At 37.3% G+C, this 15,176-nt stretch overlaps 1 protein-coding gene across 1 annotated transcript in view; it reads left to right on the forward strand.

Moving 5' to 3' along the window:
• The window catches only part of LOC121313228 (protein LYRIC-like), a 52,620-nt gene extending 39,717 nt beyond the window's left edge, over positions 1–12,903 (forward strand). The window contains exon 12 of the mRNA XM_041245557.1: positions 12,822–12,903. Coding sequence (XP_041101491.1) covers positions 12,822–12,841 — 20 coding nt within the window. The 3' untranslated portion in view covers positions 12,842–12,903. The remainder of the gene's footprint in view (positions 1–12,821) is intronic.
• Positions 12,904–15,176: the final 2,273 nt, after the last annotated feature.

Raw genomic sequence — 15,176 nt, forward strand, 5'->3', positions numbered from 1 at the left:
AGAACATCTACTGATTGCTCCATGGAATTAAAGTATTTGACAAAAAACCCAGAGTTTAAACCCTGGCAGTGTATCACATTATAAGGTTTGTTAGGAAATTATCCATTGGGGAAAGCATTTGAGTCCTACCTGATCCCCCTGTTTTAACAGGAGATACATGTTGCACATGTCAAAAAAAAAAAAAAAAAAAAATATCTATCTATCTATCTATCTATTGCTCCCAGCATCCCCTTCAGGCCCAAGGATCACAAATGTTGTCATGTCCCTCGTGACTCATATCTTATAGCATGTGTGATCCTTCATATCAAGATTTAAGTGTATTTCATGGCACCTTCATGATAGCTGAATCATACCATGCAATGCTGTTAGTCTTTCGCCTATAATCTACTTAATGTTGATACTGTTGCACGACAGGTACAATAAGAAGAGGCAGTAAGAAAACTAAATGTTTGTTTTTGTGATCACAAAATTACCAAAGGTGGTAAATTAGAATCCAGGTAAGTGGCCATATCAGAAGAGAAAAAGGTCACGCAACAAATTGCCAGTGTATGCTATACCTTCTTGGCTTAACACGTTCCTAATCAGATATAGTTGTGGAAGAATAAGAAATGGTTTTCCAGTTGCAGTCTAGTATGCTGCTGTATAGACATGTGTCCACAATGCGATGTCTAGAGCGCAAATTGAATAAGTAACGGGTATCTCGGGTTAAATAACTTTGGTCCACTTATTTCAAAGCTGATTCTCACACATGGGGGACCCCTTTATCTCACAAGATCTGTTACTGTAAAGTAGGTTGAGAAAGATTGAAGTTGTCGAGAAATTCATCCAGGCAGTTCATCATGACCTTGTAGCTGTTGAGCAACAATTTTATGCTGCACCTCCTCAGTGTCCATGTTGTTGGGCACAATGAACCTAAAGAAAGCTCCCCTTCACTCCGAAACTCTTTGAATGCTGCCATATGCTTCTGTGACTCCCTGATGGTATAAATGAGGTCTTTCACCATCGAAAAACAATCGTGATACACGGATATTTTGTAGGACATCTTGAGTGGCAAGATTAAGGGAACGTACAGTGCATTGAACAAATCCTGCTCTCTGTTGTAACATTGCCTCCAATCAAAAAAAGTCAAATCATACCTGTGAAGCATATCTTCCATAATTTTGAAAAGAAAAGCAGCATAGGTTGCGTCAGTTTGCTAAAAACTTATAAACTTCATACATCTCCCAGTCTTCATTCGAAAAGAATCTTAAAGAAAAACTTACTTATTCTTTTTTTTGACAAATCCATAGTCTCCCCCCATCACAATTGGCTTAAAACTTGGAGGCCTTTATCTTTTGCATAATTTTTTGTAGCACTGACATTGCAGTCATTTTGTTTATCTCATTAACGTCAGGTGGCAGCCACTTGTATTTTGTGCGACTAAGCCATTGTCTTAATTCCTCTGAATCTACTGCATAGCAGTAAGAGTTGCTTCAGGGGGAGCTCCGAGTCGCATATCCGGGAAAGGCGCTCTGCATGGAGTGCAGAATGCACCCTATAGCCTGGAGGTCGTCGAGTCCAGGCTATTCGACTGCGGACCATGGACGAGAGCTCCCAAGTGGCGGCGAACAATTGGCCGAGTGTCGTCTGGGTGGGGAGGGCTTAGGTTGGCCAGGGTGTCCGCGCACCAGCACCCCCTGTAGACTGGCCGGGTGCCTGCGGGCTTGCCTGTAAGGTGCCCAGATCTGCGTTATCCTCTGATGCTGTAGGTGACTGCGTGGTGGGCCTGTAGTGAAAAAAGCGGTCGACTGACGGCACATGTTTCGGAGGACAGTGTGTGTTCATCTTCTGCTCCTGAGTCAGTGAGCTGAGTCTAAAATAATACAAAAAAAAAAAAAAAAAAAAAAAAAAGTTGCTTCAGATTCGAATTGCTGTCATTATGTCCATGCAATGCTGTTCTTTGCTGAGTTAGTTATTGAACACTGGTAAAAAAAATTGTGTAGGGTATTCCTAGCTGATTGGGATTATTTTTTATAACTGCCTAACATTAATGCAGAAACATTTACCTGAGATTGCAGAGAAGCGTACTTCATTACAGCTTCCTTATGACTAAGGCCCTGTAAAAATCACGGAAATTTTCTTTAAAATTCACGGCAGTGTCACGGGTAAATTATCGTATTTTGTGGAATGTGCACGGAAATATGTTATAAATTACATGTACAGATTATTTTTTTTAAACTGCGAATGTACAGATAAATGCACTGACATCAAAATTAGTATCAAAGTTATTCAAGCACTGTACAATAGCTTGTGAAACGATGTTGTAATTAACAGCCTGTAGGTAAAGTGTATCTGCAAGAACAGCTTTCAGTTCCAGTACATCAGATGCATGTTCACCATTTAGGTCTTGCAAAACCAAAACAATGTGTAACCCATACTGATCTTGTGCATCAGTCGACTCATCAGTGACCACTGACAAGCAACCAGACTGTTTTACCAATTCCATAATCTGCTTGTGATACTCTGCAGCTTTAAGTAAGTATTCACGTCTCAGCTGTGCTGATGTAGGAAGCACTCCACCAGTTGCTACACTGTCTGAAGAATTTTGTTACTTTTGGTTGTCAAATTTTTCAAAAGGGATATTTGCGCAAACGTACGCCTCTGGCAAGTCAAAATTTAACAAGTGGACTTTTGGAACATGGAAATCACTGTTTTTTGTTTCTTTGCAAGTAAAGCAGTCACAGTACTGCTCTGGATTTCCGCCTTTCTCTTTCGGTGAATACTTGCCTCCTTAGAGACATCCATTTCCTTGTTTACAGTGTAGTATTTTAATTTACCGCTTAGACTGCATATAGTGACATGACATAATAACTGCACAGCACTGTGTGCGTGGCGACTATTACACGCAGGCACATATCAGAGCTGTACCGTTTTAATGTGATTTTTTTTTTTTGTATGAAATACAAATAATTGTGAAATAATTTATTAAGAATATGTAAAAAAAAAATGGTATTGGCTAATTTCACAATTTCTGTGCAGCCTGTGAAATTAAGATTTTTTTACAGGGTCCTACTTATGACATGATGATTTTTTTTTTTGTATGATGTAAAACCACGCAATGCATCGCCGGACGAAATCAAAGTTTGTTCAGCCTTTGTAGAAAGTGTTAAGAGCTTTTTTTCTGAACAGTTTTTGCACACAGAACAAAAAGCTTTCTGACTCGTTATACTCCAGCCAAGTGCATTTTGGTAACCACGACTGTTTCTTATCTTCTTCCTTCTGCATTACTTCAGTTTACAAGGTGGGTATCGAACTCTGACTGTCACTTGATGAACTATATGAAGTATCCATTTTTTTTTTTATTATTATTGGTTTCATGAACTGAGAATTAACACGGATAAAACAATGCAGATAGAGCGCGCCACAAGGTTACAGGGCAGGTTTAAAAAAAATAAGGGGGGGGAGTAAAAGGCAGCGCTTGCCTGTTTTAGTACATTACATTTAGTTGAACATATTTTATATTAAACACTATTTTAGAAAATAATCAAGTGTAGTCTGAAGTGTTAAACAATCACACCTCAAACTACCCATCAAATTGAGGTTGCATGATTTTTTTTTTTTTTAACTCCGGCACTCATAAGGACACCTTTCAAATGAAGCCGGATCAGAGCTTCATTTTTAAAAGATGCAACACCATAGTGATTTTTTTCAGGCTTCTCCTTTAAAAAAAAATCCACAAGCAACAGCTCCCAGAAGCTAAGCGTGGCCCCCAAGCTGACGCTCCGCAGACATTTGTGAATAGAAATATTGTTCACATCAAAATGTATGTAAAATATAAGCTAAAACATTGGTGGAGCATGGGCACCACAGGGCCATATAACTGTCCGTCTATGACCATATCTAGCAAAATATCATTTAAATGCATGAATGAGGCCAGAGTAAATGCTTCTGTTAATCACCTACATCACTTTAATTTATTTTAAATTAAGTTTATCCAAGGGTGAAGGGCAAATTCTGCTTGCCTTCTGAATTTAACAAGAAGTCATTAGACGAACATGTAATGAAGTGAATCCAATCTTATTAAGGAGAAGACGATACAGTTGCATGACAGTTGTGGAGCGTTTTCCATTCCTAGCATTAGCTGACAGCTGTTTGCTGTTCATGACTTAGCTTTTAGTTTCTATTCAGAGGAGCTGTCCAGCAGTTCACCTGCTATGAAGCTTGTTTTTCTTTTTTTTCCTACACCTCTAAGCTAATTTGTGTTTCTGTGGAAGAATTTGGTACAGATTCCTATTGTGTTAATTCACAACCCCAAAATATCTCTGCACAGATATTTTAGAATTTTTGTTTTACAAAAATGTGGCCAACAACTTGAGAAAACATAAGAGACCATGCTTTTTATTATTTACATGGGGTTATAGTTTTGTAAAATCGCTTAAGTGTTTTTCTTCATTCCAAAAAATTAAAAAATAAATAAATAAAGGCTGTTAAGTAAAGACTACAGACCAAAATGAGAGCAGCAAAACTGGTTGCACACTGGTAGCATGTTTTCAAATGAAAGCAAATGTTGATATTATATCTGTATTTTTATTTGAAACTTCACATCCTAAAGATTTCCTATGCATATTGGACTTAAAACATAGAGAGGTCCTCAGTTGTTGTAGTGGGTGTTACATTCAGGTTACAATTATTTGTGGTCTGACATCAAAGTGGAACTAGGAAGAGGATAGAACTGTAACAAAAGGATCTGGTAGATACAAAACATGTTCACCTTTTGTTACCTTATAGTCTGGAATTAAAATGCATTATTTATTTATTTTTTCATTTATCTACACATTCTACCCCACAACTTCCAAGTGGAAAAATATTCTAGAAATTTCTAGAAAATTAATTAATAAATAAAAACTGAAATAGCTTGATTTGTTAAGTGTCCACCCCTCTTGTAATAGCAATCCTAAATTAGCTCAGGTGAACCAATCTCCTTCAAAATCACAAACCAAGTTAAGTGGCCTCCACCTGTATTAAATCGTAGTGATTCACATGATTTCAGGATAAATTCAGAAGTTCCTGTAGGTTCCCTCTGCTGGGTAGTGCATTTCAAAGCAAAGACTCAACCATGGCACCAAGGAGCTTTCAAAAGAACTCAGGGACAAAAGGCACAGGGGTTGGGTATAAAAAAAATATCAAAGGCCTTGAATATCCCTTGGAGCACGGTCAAGACGATTATTAAGACGTGGAAGGTGTATGGCACCACCAAGACCCTGCCTAGATCAGGCCATACCACCAAACTGGATGACCGAGCAAGAAGGAGACTGATCAAAGAGGATACCAAGAGGCCAATGGCAACTTTGCAAGAGCTACAGGCTTTTATGGCCAAGACTGGTCAAAGTGTGCATGTGACAACAACATCCCAAGCACTCCACAAATCTGGCGCCTGTGTGGTAGGGTGGCAAGAAGAAAGCCATTACTCAAGAAAGCCCAGCTTGAATCCCGTTTTGAAGTATGCATAAAAACACTCAGGAGATTCTGTAGCCATGTAGCAAAAAGTTTTGTGGTCTGACGAAACTAAAATTAATCTTTTTGGCCTAAATGCAAAGTGTTATGTTTTGCGCAAACCCAACACAGCACATCACCCAAAGAACATCATCCCCACTGTGAAGCATGGTGGTGGCAGCATCATGTTATGGGGATGTTTCTCATTGGCAGGGACTGGGGCACTTCTCATGATAGAAGGGAAAATGAATGGAAGAAAGTACAAAGAAGTCCTTGAGGAAAACCTGCTGTCCTCTGCAAGAAAGCTGAAACTGAGACAGAAGTTCACCTTTCAGCATGACAACAACCCCAAGCACACAGCCAAAGCTACACTGGAGTGGCTAAGGAACAAAAAGGTAAATGTCCTTGAGTGGCCCAGTCAAAGCCCCATCCAGTCGGAAATTTGTGGCATGACTTGAAGACTGCTAACCATCAACGCTCCCCAAGGAACTTGACAGAGGTTGAACAGTTTTGTAATGAAGAATGGTCAAATATTACCAAATCTGGGTGTGCAAGGTTGGTAGAGACCTATCCCAACAGACTCACAGCTGTAATTGCTGCAAAAGGTGCCTCCACCAAGTATTAACTCAGGGGGGTGGAGACTTATCCAGTTATGATCTTTCAGTTATGTATATAATATATAATTTTTCTCAATAAAAACTTTTTTCTCCTTAACAGTGTGGAGCATGGTGTGCAGATAGCTGTATAGAATATTATATATATATATATATATATATATATATATATATATATATATATATATATATATATATATATATATATTACTCACACACAAATACAGTTTCAGCATAAATTATAGCAACAAAAATGATTTACAGCAGGGGTGTCAAACTCCAATCCTCAAGAGCCCAGGGTCTTCTGGTTTTATTTGTTTGTCTAATTATTTGTTGAATTTGACATATTTAATATTTTTCAGTCTTTAATAATTGATGGTTTTAAAAATGCACTTGATTCAAGATACACTACATATGAAACATTTTGAGGCCTGAAGAGAAGTGTTCAATGTGTCCAGTTAATTAAATAATTAAAACAATTAAGTAATTGAGAGTTCAGGTGGGACGAAAGACAGAAGACACTGCGGCCCTCCAGGAACTGAGTTTGACACCACTGATTTATAGAAAGACTAGGAGTGGTGATGGTACCATTTATCCTCACTCAGGCCTTTTACTTACTAAATTTATTTTTCTTAGTCTATGCATGGATATTTGATTAGGTTTATTCATCATTGGTACAGTATCACACTACTAACCTCATTCTGAGATCATCAAGCTTCTTAAATGGCAACACTGTGAAATGTCTCATATCCAATGTGACATAATGGACTGAACCAATTACCCTACCTCTCACTCTTCTTCAAAAGTCACAGCTGAATAAAATATATATATCGCCTATCATTCATTTTTCATGTTTTAATCAGTTTGTGTCTGGTGTTGTGCCGACAACTGACGTTTTCTAAAGAGGATTATAAATGTTCATTATTCCAACCTTTTTACAAATCAATTTCTACCCCAGTCCTAATAGGGTCACAGGGATGTGTGGTGTTCCACTGTATAAATGCTTACAAAGAATTGCAGTGGATGGTAGTGCCGGACAATCACATTTACTTCCGGTTTTAACCAGAGCAGCTTTATTTGTAAGGGGTTGACTGTCATTCTAAGTGGCCTCATATTTATGTAGCCTGTCATGGCATGCCACCAGTTGTTTCAAAAAGTATTTTTTCCCCCTTTGCGGATTTCCATTTCATGTGCTAAGTTGCTAGTATGCTGGTTTCCCCTGAGACCTGCGAAACCCCTCCAGTGAGACAGGTTCAGTATTACAGATGGTGTTGTATTTGGCAGGGCTTTGCTGCTACTGCTGGGAATGTGCTGATTGGAGATTGCTGAGAACCTGTTTACCTGACTCGTAAAATCTCTCTGTCTGAATTCTGTATTAAAGAATTTTCTCAAGGCATGTGTGGTGAGCAGCCAGCAATGGTTTAGTTTTTTTTTTTTTTTTAAAACCTCTGCATTGTTTAATTGTTTAATTGACTTAATGAACTGTCTAACATAATTTCAATATATTTTCTTAACCTTACAGTATGAATTGGGTTCGCAATCGATAGTAAATGTAATTATAATTAATTTTTGTTGTTGTTGTTATTGTTGTTTTGTATTACATATCCTTAAGAAAGATAAAACTAAATTGCCAAGGCAAGCCAAGGCATTGTCATAAATGAGCAAATCTATCTTTTTTATAGCACACATTTACATTTATTTCCATAATGAAGGGGATTGTTGCAATTTTGTGCAAATAAAGGGAAATAATACTGCATACCTTATAACAATGACAATATTAAACAATTACTGAACAGTGACAGCTTCAAGTATGCACAATATGAATAATTAGGATAAATGTAGTTCTGATTTGAGTTTACTAGAAGGTTGTAATGTGTGATAATATTTATATATATTATATATATATATATATATATATATGACCTATATATATAATATATATAATTATATATATATATATATATATATATTAATTAACGTTACGTTTTAATCAATTGCAATGCAAACAACTTCCCCTTTTCCCCCAGGGTTACCTGGTTGCCTGTCTGTGGAACTTCTACCAGTATGTTAGTGGCAGGGGCTCTGCAGATGCCTTGGTGTATCTGACTACTAACAATACTATGGTAAGTGTGGTCCACAAGACAGAGACTCTCTTCTTTCTACCCCAGTCCTGACAGGGTCACAGGGATGTGTGGTGTTCCACTGTATAAATGCTTACAAAGAATTGCAGTGGATGGTAGTGCTGGACAATCACATTTACTTCCGGTTTTAACCAGAGCAGCTTTATTTGTAAGGGGTTGGCTGTCATTCTAAGTGGCCTCATATTTATGTAGCCTGTCATGGCATGCCACCAGTTGTTTCAAAAAGTATTTTTTTCCCCCTTTGCGGATATTGCCATTCAGGACCAGCCCTGCTAGCCACCAGCCATGCCTTGTGCAGTGGAAATGAAGTATCCATATTTTGTGAGGCCTAAGGCTGCCATGTTTACATTTTTTTGTAAATGTGTAAACTACCTACAGTAAACTTAATTGCATCATTTAAACAATGGGTCGGGCCTTACAGTGAAGATCAGTAGAAACACACCGGCGCTGGGGCCTCACGGCTCGCTGCTGTCAGTGGAAACTGGGCACCACTGCTTACAGTTTTCAAGCATTTGACAAACCATCTCCTGTATCCCTGCTTGCCACTCCCTAGCCCACTTATTGTTGGAATGTAGAAAAAAGTCATTTTGCCCTTTAGGAGATTCCAAGTTGGTGAAAAAAGGAAAACAAAAGTCATGTTTTAAGGGGATGGAAGTATTGGACTCCACATGGGCTATTGGACCAGGGGATTCACACTGGTGAAGTCATTAGCTTGGCTGCTTTGGTCTGTGTAAGCTTAACTCATTCTGTTTGCATCCTTCTTATTTCATACATTTGCTAAAGACTTCTATGGCTTCTAACAAAGTGCCAGTACATAACATCTTCAACACTAAATCTAAGGTTAGCAGTTTATGATTGATACACATTTACAGGCACAGTACTCTGCATGAAATATGGCCCAAAAACAGGAGGGGAAGGGCTGTTTTGTCAATCATGGGCTACCTTATACCACAACACATGCTGGGAAGCTTCCAGTCAACAAGAAGTGTTTAGATTTCCACTGTTGCATTTTTGAAAAAACAGATCCCCTTACATTGCAACTGTGGCATTCAAAGCAACCCCTTATTACAGGGTGGCTTTGTGACTTTCATTACTGACCCCAGCAGTACAGAAGAAAGGAAATGACATTCTTACTCCAGATGTTGTGCATTTCAGACAGTTTTTTTTTTTTTAATATGAAAGCCAATGAGATTTAAAGCATGACAGTTTCTGTCTGAAGATTAGAACACTGTTAGTATATACAGGTGGGCCCTGCTTTACTAATGTATCCTTATTGAGTAACAGCATTTTCATATCTGGTGACTTTAGACTAAATTGTCATTCTGTTGCATAAAATATCCCACTATCCTCTTTTTTCCTGGAATGATAAGATTAGATTATAGGAAGAATATAGTTTTCCTTATAATAGTTTATTGACTATGTCGCCTTAGCAATGGTTACATAAAGTTTTAACACTAACACCTACACTGTCCTAGTCTTGTGGATATTGATCTAATGAAGGAATCAGCATTAGCCATTGCTGACCTATTTAATGTATTGTTGATCCAATATAGTCTGGGAGGTACTAGAGTCTTACCACTATCATGTGAGGAAACTACCAACCTCATAGCAAAAGTCTTTGACTTTTTCTGCATCTAGTTTAGTTTAGTCTAGATTCATGTTGCTTTTCTAAAAGGTATCTGTCACAGGTTTCACAGTATCATATTGCATTGGTTTGAATACATTTTACCTGTTAGGTCTCCACTTAAATGCCTGTACCGGTACACAATTATTTCTTAAAATACTCATAATCACCCTAAATGCCCCCCTGACTTCCACCTGTGACCCATAATGTCTTCCATGTTCGGTTCCTGTGACTTTTCTTTTACTTTCTGGATGACACAAGACCAGACCATAGATATTGACTTCATATGCAATATATAACTGTATTCTGTAATTCTCTAGGCCAAGTTTGATTGTGGCTATGATACAAGGTATTGTAACCTGTTTGCGGCAGTCATTTTACTGTCAATAGTATCATATTTAGTCAGAACCCTAATGGTCATTGTGATGTTTTCAGGGTTATAACACTGCTTGCTAAATGTGCTGGTGCTTTGTTTGTCCTGGCTCTGACCCAATATGGCTGCCATGTTAAGGTTGAGTTACTTTTTAGGTTTCTGAATGATAGAAACAGCACATTTTAAGCTATTGGCTTCATATTTGGTACACAAGCATATTCTATAAGTCAATCGAGTTCTATTACAGACATTTTTCATAAGAATCTCTGACCATATGAATAACAAGCCCTATTGCTTAGTATCCTGTATTTTTTAAACTGCTACCCGTCCAGCTGTTTTCATAGCTTCTTTTTCCTTATCCCCAAGGCTTGTGATGATTTTACAAAGTTTTCCTTCAGTCTATAATGTTTTCTTAATAGGATTTTTCACTGGGAGCCAATAACAGCAACAACAGAATTTTAAAAGGGATATTGTAAAGCAGGATTGCCTGGCTGAGATTTACCCTCAAGCTACTTGGACTATTTTTAGTCTGAGCGCTACGTATGCTTGTGTTTCGGTGACAGCACCATAGAAAGATGATGAAAAAACATTTAAAAAGAAAAGTGAGCTTTGATCTTTATTTAAAAGTAAAAGTTTGCCAACTAAATGGCTCCCGAGTGGTGCATCCGGTAAAGGCACTCTGCATGGAGTGCAAGATGCTTCCCATAGCCTGGGGAACGCCGGTTCGAGTCTAGGCTATTTCACTGCCGACTGTGGACAGGAACTCCCAGGTGACAGCACACAATTTGTCGAGTGCCGCCTGGGTCGTGTTTAGGTTGGCCAGGGTGTCCTCGGCTCACCACGCACCAGTGACCCCTGTGGACTCGTTGTGTGCCAGAGGGCCTGCCTGTAAGTTGCCCAGAGCTGCATGGTCCTCCGACGCTGTAGCTCTGAGGTGGCTGCATGGCAGGCCTGCACATTTTGATGTATTTCTTTTTTTATATCAGGATTTCCCCCCCCCCCCCCCCCCCCCCCCCCCCCCCACACACACACAAAATGTCCCAACTGGTATTACTTTACACCCCAGCTTCACAATACACGTTAAGGTTAAATATATCAATTAATTGTTTTTTTTTTGTTTAATGGCACATTTTATTTATTTTTAAAAATGAGTTAAATTAAATAATGAAGTACACACCGCCCGAATAATGCTTTACCAGTATCAAAGAGTTTTGTTAGAACAGTTTAAGCCTTGATAAATATCAGTACCTTTTGCGACTTGGGCTCCTTCTAACTTAGTATAATTAAACGTGAGTTATTTGGACTAGTTAGTGACAAGCAGATTACTTTGCAAGCTGTGGCAACAAACAGTCATTTCCAAGATTTGCGTCATTTGTGCTGGGCTCAAAGGAAAACAACTTTGCTTCAACACAGGCTTGGGATACTTGGACTCCAACACTAGTCATAACACAGATTTTTTCATTTTATTTATTTATTTATTTACATGGGAGGCATATAGTTTAGATTTATCTAACTATAAGGACAACAAAGACTGATAACAGGTTCTGATATCCCTGTTGTGTAAATAAGTGAGCTTCGGTGGTTTGTAATGGAAGTCTGCAGATAAAAACAGACTGATCTTTCATTTGCTGTTGTGGGAGCACGCAGGGATTCACCCAATGTTGAGATTGCTAACATTGTACCACAAGCATTTCTCTCGTATTGTGTTTCTTAAGTTACTGTATTTGAGCTGTGTCAATCACTGCCAGCACTGTATTTACCAGCACATAAATGTTTAAGACCATGGTGCTTGGTATAATATATTTGAAACTGTATTTGACGTGGAAAGGAAGGGCTCTCTGACAATACTTTACAGAATGATATTTGTGTTTACTTCTGGTCTGAAATCCATCCATTTGCAATAGGATGTACCATGACTAAATACTGTTTTTTGTACAATTGTTAAATAGAGTATTACTCTCCTTGAATCCTTTATCGTGAAGCAACTATTTTATTTTAAATACATTATTACAAAGTCTATAATAAAGAATATACCTCCACAGTCAATTGTTTAAATACATTTCGTTGAGTAATTGCAAAATAAGATGGTTTATATGTTTGGCAAGCTAGGCAGGTATGTGTTTTTTTTTTGGTTTTTTTTGTCAATGAAGAAGCACTGTTACTCTTAATGTTGTTTTTGTTGGGTTTTTTTTTTTACTTTTTATTTCAAGGTCTGATAAAGCTATTGAGCCTTATGTAGCTTGCCCATACCAGGAATGCCAAATAAATATTATGTGAAAGATTTAAAGTTGTACTACAGAATAAATTGTACTTTATGCGGTACATATCAGGAAAAGGATGGAGGATAATGGTTCTAAATGCAGGCTACACAACAGATATTTACTCTAATTACTGTTTTTGAAACTATACTAACCTGCAAAACTAATGGACTGGGTATAGGGTATAATATAATTATAGTATTGGTATGGATGCAAGCTTTTCATTCAAATAGTCTTTGGTACTCTTATTTAATAAGACAGGATTTAATTATCTAGCTGACAGTTGAATGACTATTTATACTTTCATATAAATAACTTATTTTTTGTTTTTGTTTGTAGATACTGTTGCCACCATATGACGAATCAATGACTGTCCTTGCCAAGTATCCACCACCCTCTTATGTCTCTGCTTGAAAAGTGGAGGAAATCAACTATAGGGAACAACCTTACTTACCCGTTCTGTCGTCTCTTTGCAGCAGCATAGTTTATCATTCTGACAGTGAATCTGTACTGTATTTGGCTGTTTGTAGATTACCTTTCTGTGAGATTGAAATACTGTATATTTTGGTCATGCTTCTCTATTGCTTTGTTGTCTTGGGAATGTGCAACATCTTTAACACCCTGTTAGACTAGTATTGCAAATCCTATATGGTACTGTAGTATTTACTACTTACTTTTACCTGATTAAAGATAAGGTCATAACAACAAATCACTTGAAAAAAATAAAAATAAATAAAAACTTGGATTCCTGCAGTGCACTACGATTGGCAAAGAAACTAGAGCATGAAAGTGGAATGATGGAGATCACTATTGAACAAGCACCCTTTCTAGTGTCCCATTCACCTGCAATACAATTGTAGGAATATGAAGCCTGTTGAAGGGTTGATGGGTAATGGAGGGGCTGTGCTCTTTTAAAAAGTAATGCTGTATAATATAAATAGAAAACTTGTAATTATTTTCATTGAAATATCCTACACCTGTAACAAAGGTACAGCCTTAGTCATGACCAAGCTGGTTCTCATTATGTATTTTTTATCATCTTTATGATACAGATTTAATTGATTGGTTGAGTTGCACGTGTCAGTATTTGTTTTGGACTAATAAAGCCTTGGAAAGTTGACTCCAGACAGGGTTGGGCAAAATACTCAGGAAATGTATTTTCAATGCACAATACAATTGTATTTATATATATATATATATATATATATATATATATATATATATATATATATATATATATATATATATATATATATATATAGTTCACCCCCTCCCCCAAAAAATCTATATTTTAGATAATAAGGCATGAACCTGAACATTTTGGAATGCTTTTGGATGGTTGTTATAAGTGTAACCATTCAAAGTTGCTCTTTAGGAAGTGTGTGGGGTTTTTAGCATTTTGATAAAGGCCTTTTCAGAGACAGTTACTGTTCCAAGCACCTTTTTTTTTCTGTCAAGATGCAGTTTTAAATAAATAACAATTTTCAACACCAGAAAGTTTTAGAACATTTTGTTTGGTGGGTGGGGGTGAGTAGGGGGAGTAATTCTATAGCAAGCAAAAACCTTTGAATATTCAAACAGTATTTATTTAATGTCTAACATTAGTGGAGTTTCCAGTACACATTGATGTACTAGACTGATGTGTGGCACTGTATAGTTCTCTATCAGTTCTCCTTCAGCAAAACAAGTTTCTGGAAGAGGTCACCCGACAGCCGTTTTCTTTGGGGGCTGAAAATCAAGCCAGCAAAAGAGAACAGACACTCAACAGGAGCAGAGGAAGGAAGAATGGTATTAAAGTATATAAACAGCTTCTTTATGAAAGGGTATTGCTCTAAAGATGCTACATCCTTCCTTGGGTCTTCAAGAAAATGAAGGACCTCCAGCTCAGCTTTGTCGCTTGTTGTTGTTGAGGGAGTACTTATCTGGGAAACATCTTTGTTTTTATTGATAGCAAAGAAGTCATCTTCCTCTTCAAGGGGTCTCCCACTAGAAGATTCTGATACAAGATGCAGCTCTTCAGCAGTCTAATACATTAATTGATGGAATCTTCTGGTGTCTCCAGAAAGACAGTGTGATAGCCAACGCATCATTGTTGATTACTCCCAAGATGAACTGGCACGTGCGTGTGCATTTTTTTAATTTTATTTTTATTTTTTTTATTGAATAGACGATCACTATAATTAGATTTTATACAGCTGCAGTTTAATATTTAAACTATTACTGACAATGCATTTTGGAGTATTTTGTAATTTCAAAATGTATTTTCGATACAAAATACTTCTAAATTGGCATTTGCATTACAAATTACAAAATACAAATGTAATGAAAATACGTATTATAATTACATGTATTTTTGATGTGTGTGTGTGTGTGTTTTTTTATAATGCAAAAAATTAAAAACCATATTCACAAAGCCTTACCACCATGCTAGTTTGCACTCTTTGTGTGTTATTTATTAGATGCTTTGTAAAATCAATCTTTTCTTTTTTCTAAATAAATGGTTGCATGCTTTGTGAATATGGCAAATCTACCACAAAGGTGTTGATTTTTTGTTTAATGAAAAATCTGCACTACTTCTTCAGCTGGTTCTCGAGGTGCATTGTGGTGTTGGATAAGCACAAACACATTCAGAATCCTATGATTTCAAACTGCTTCTTAAAATCGTTGCAGTCAGTGAAAGCAAATGTTTCTCCC

Source organism: Polyodon spathula, chromosome 3, assembly GCF_017654505.1.
Source record: "Polyodon spathula isolate WHYD16114869_AA chromosome 3, ASM1765450v1, whole genome shotgun sequence".
Classification (NCBI taxonomy): Eukaryota; Metazoa; Chordata; class Actinopteri; order Acipenseriformes; family Polyodontidae; genus Polyodon; species Polyodon spathula.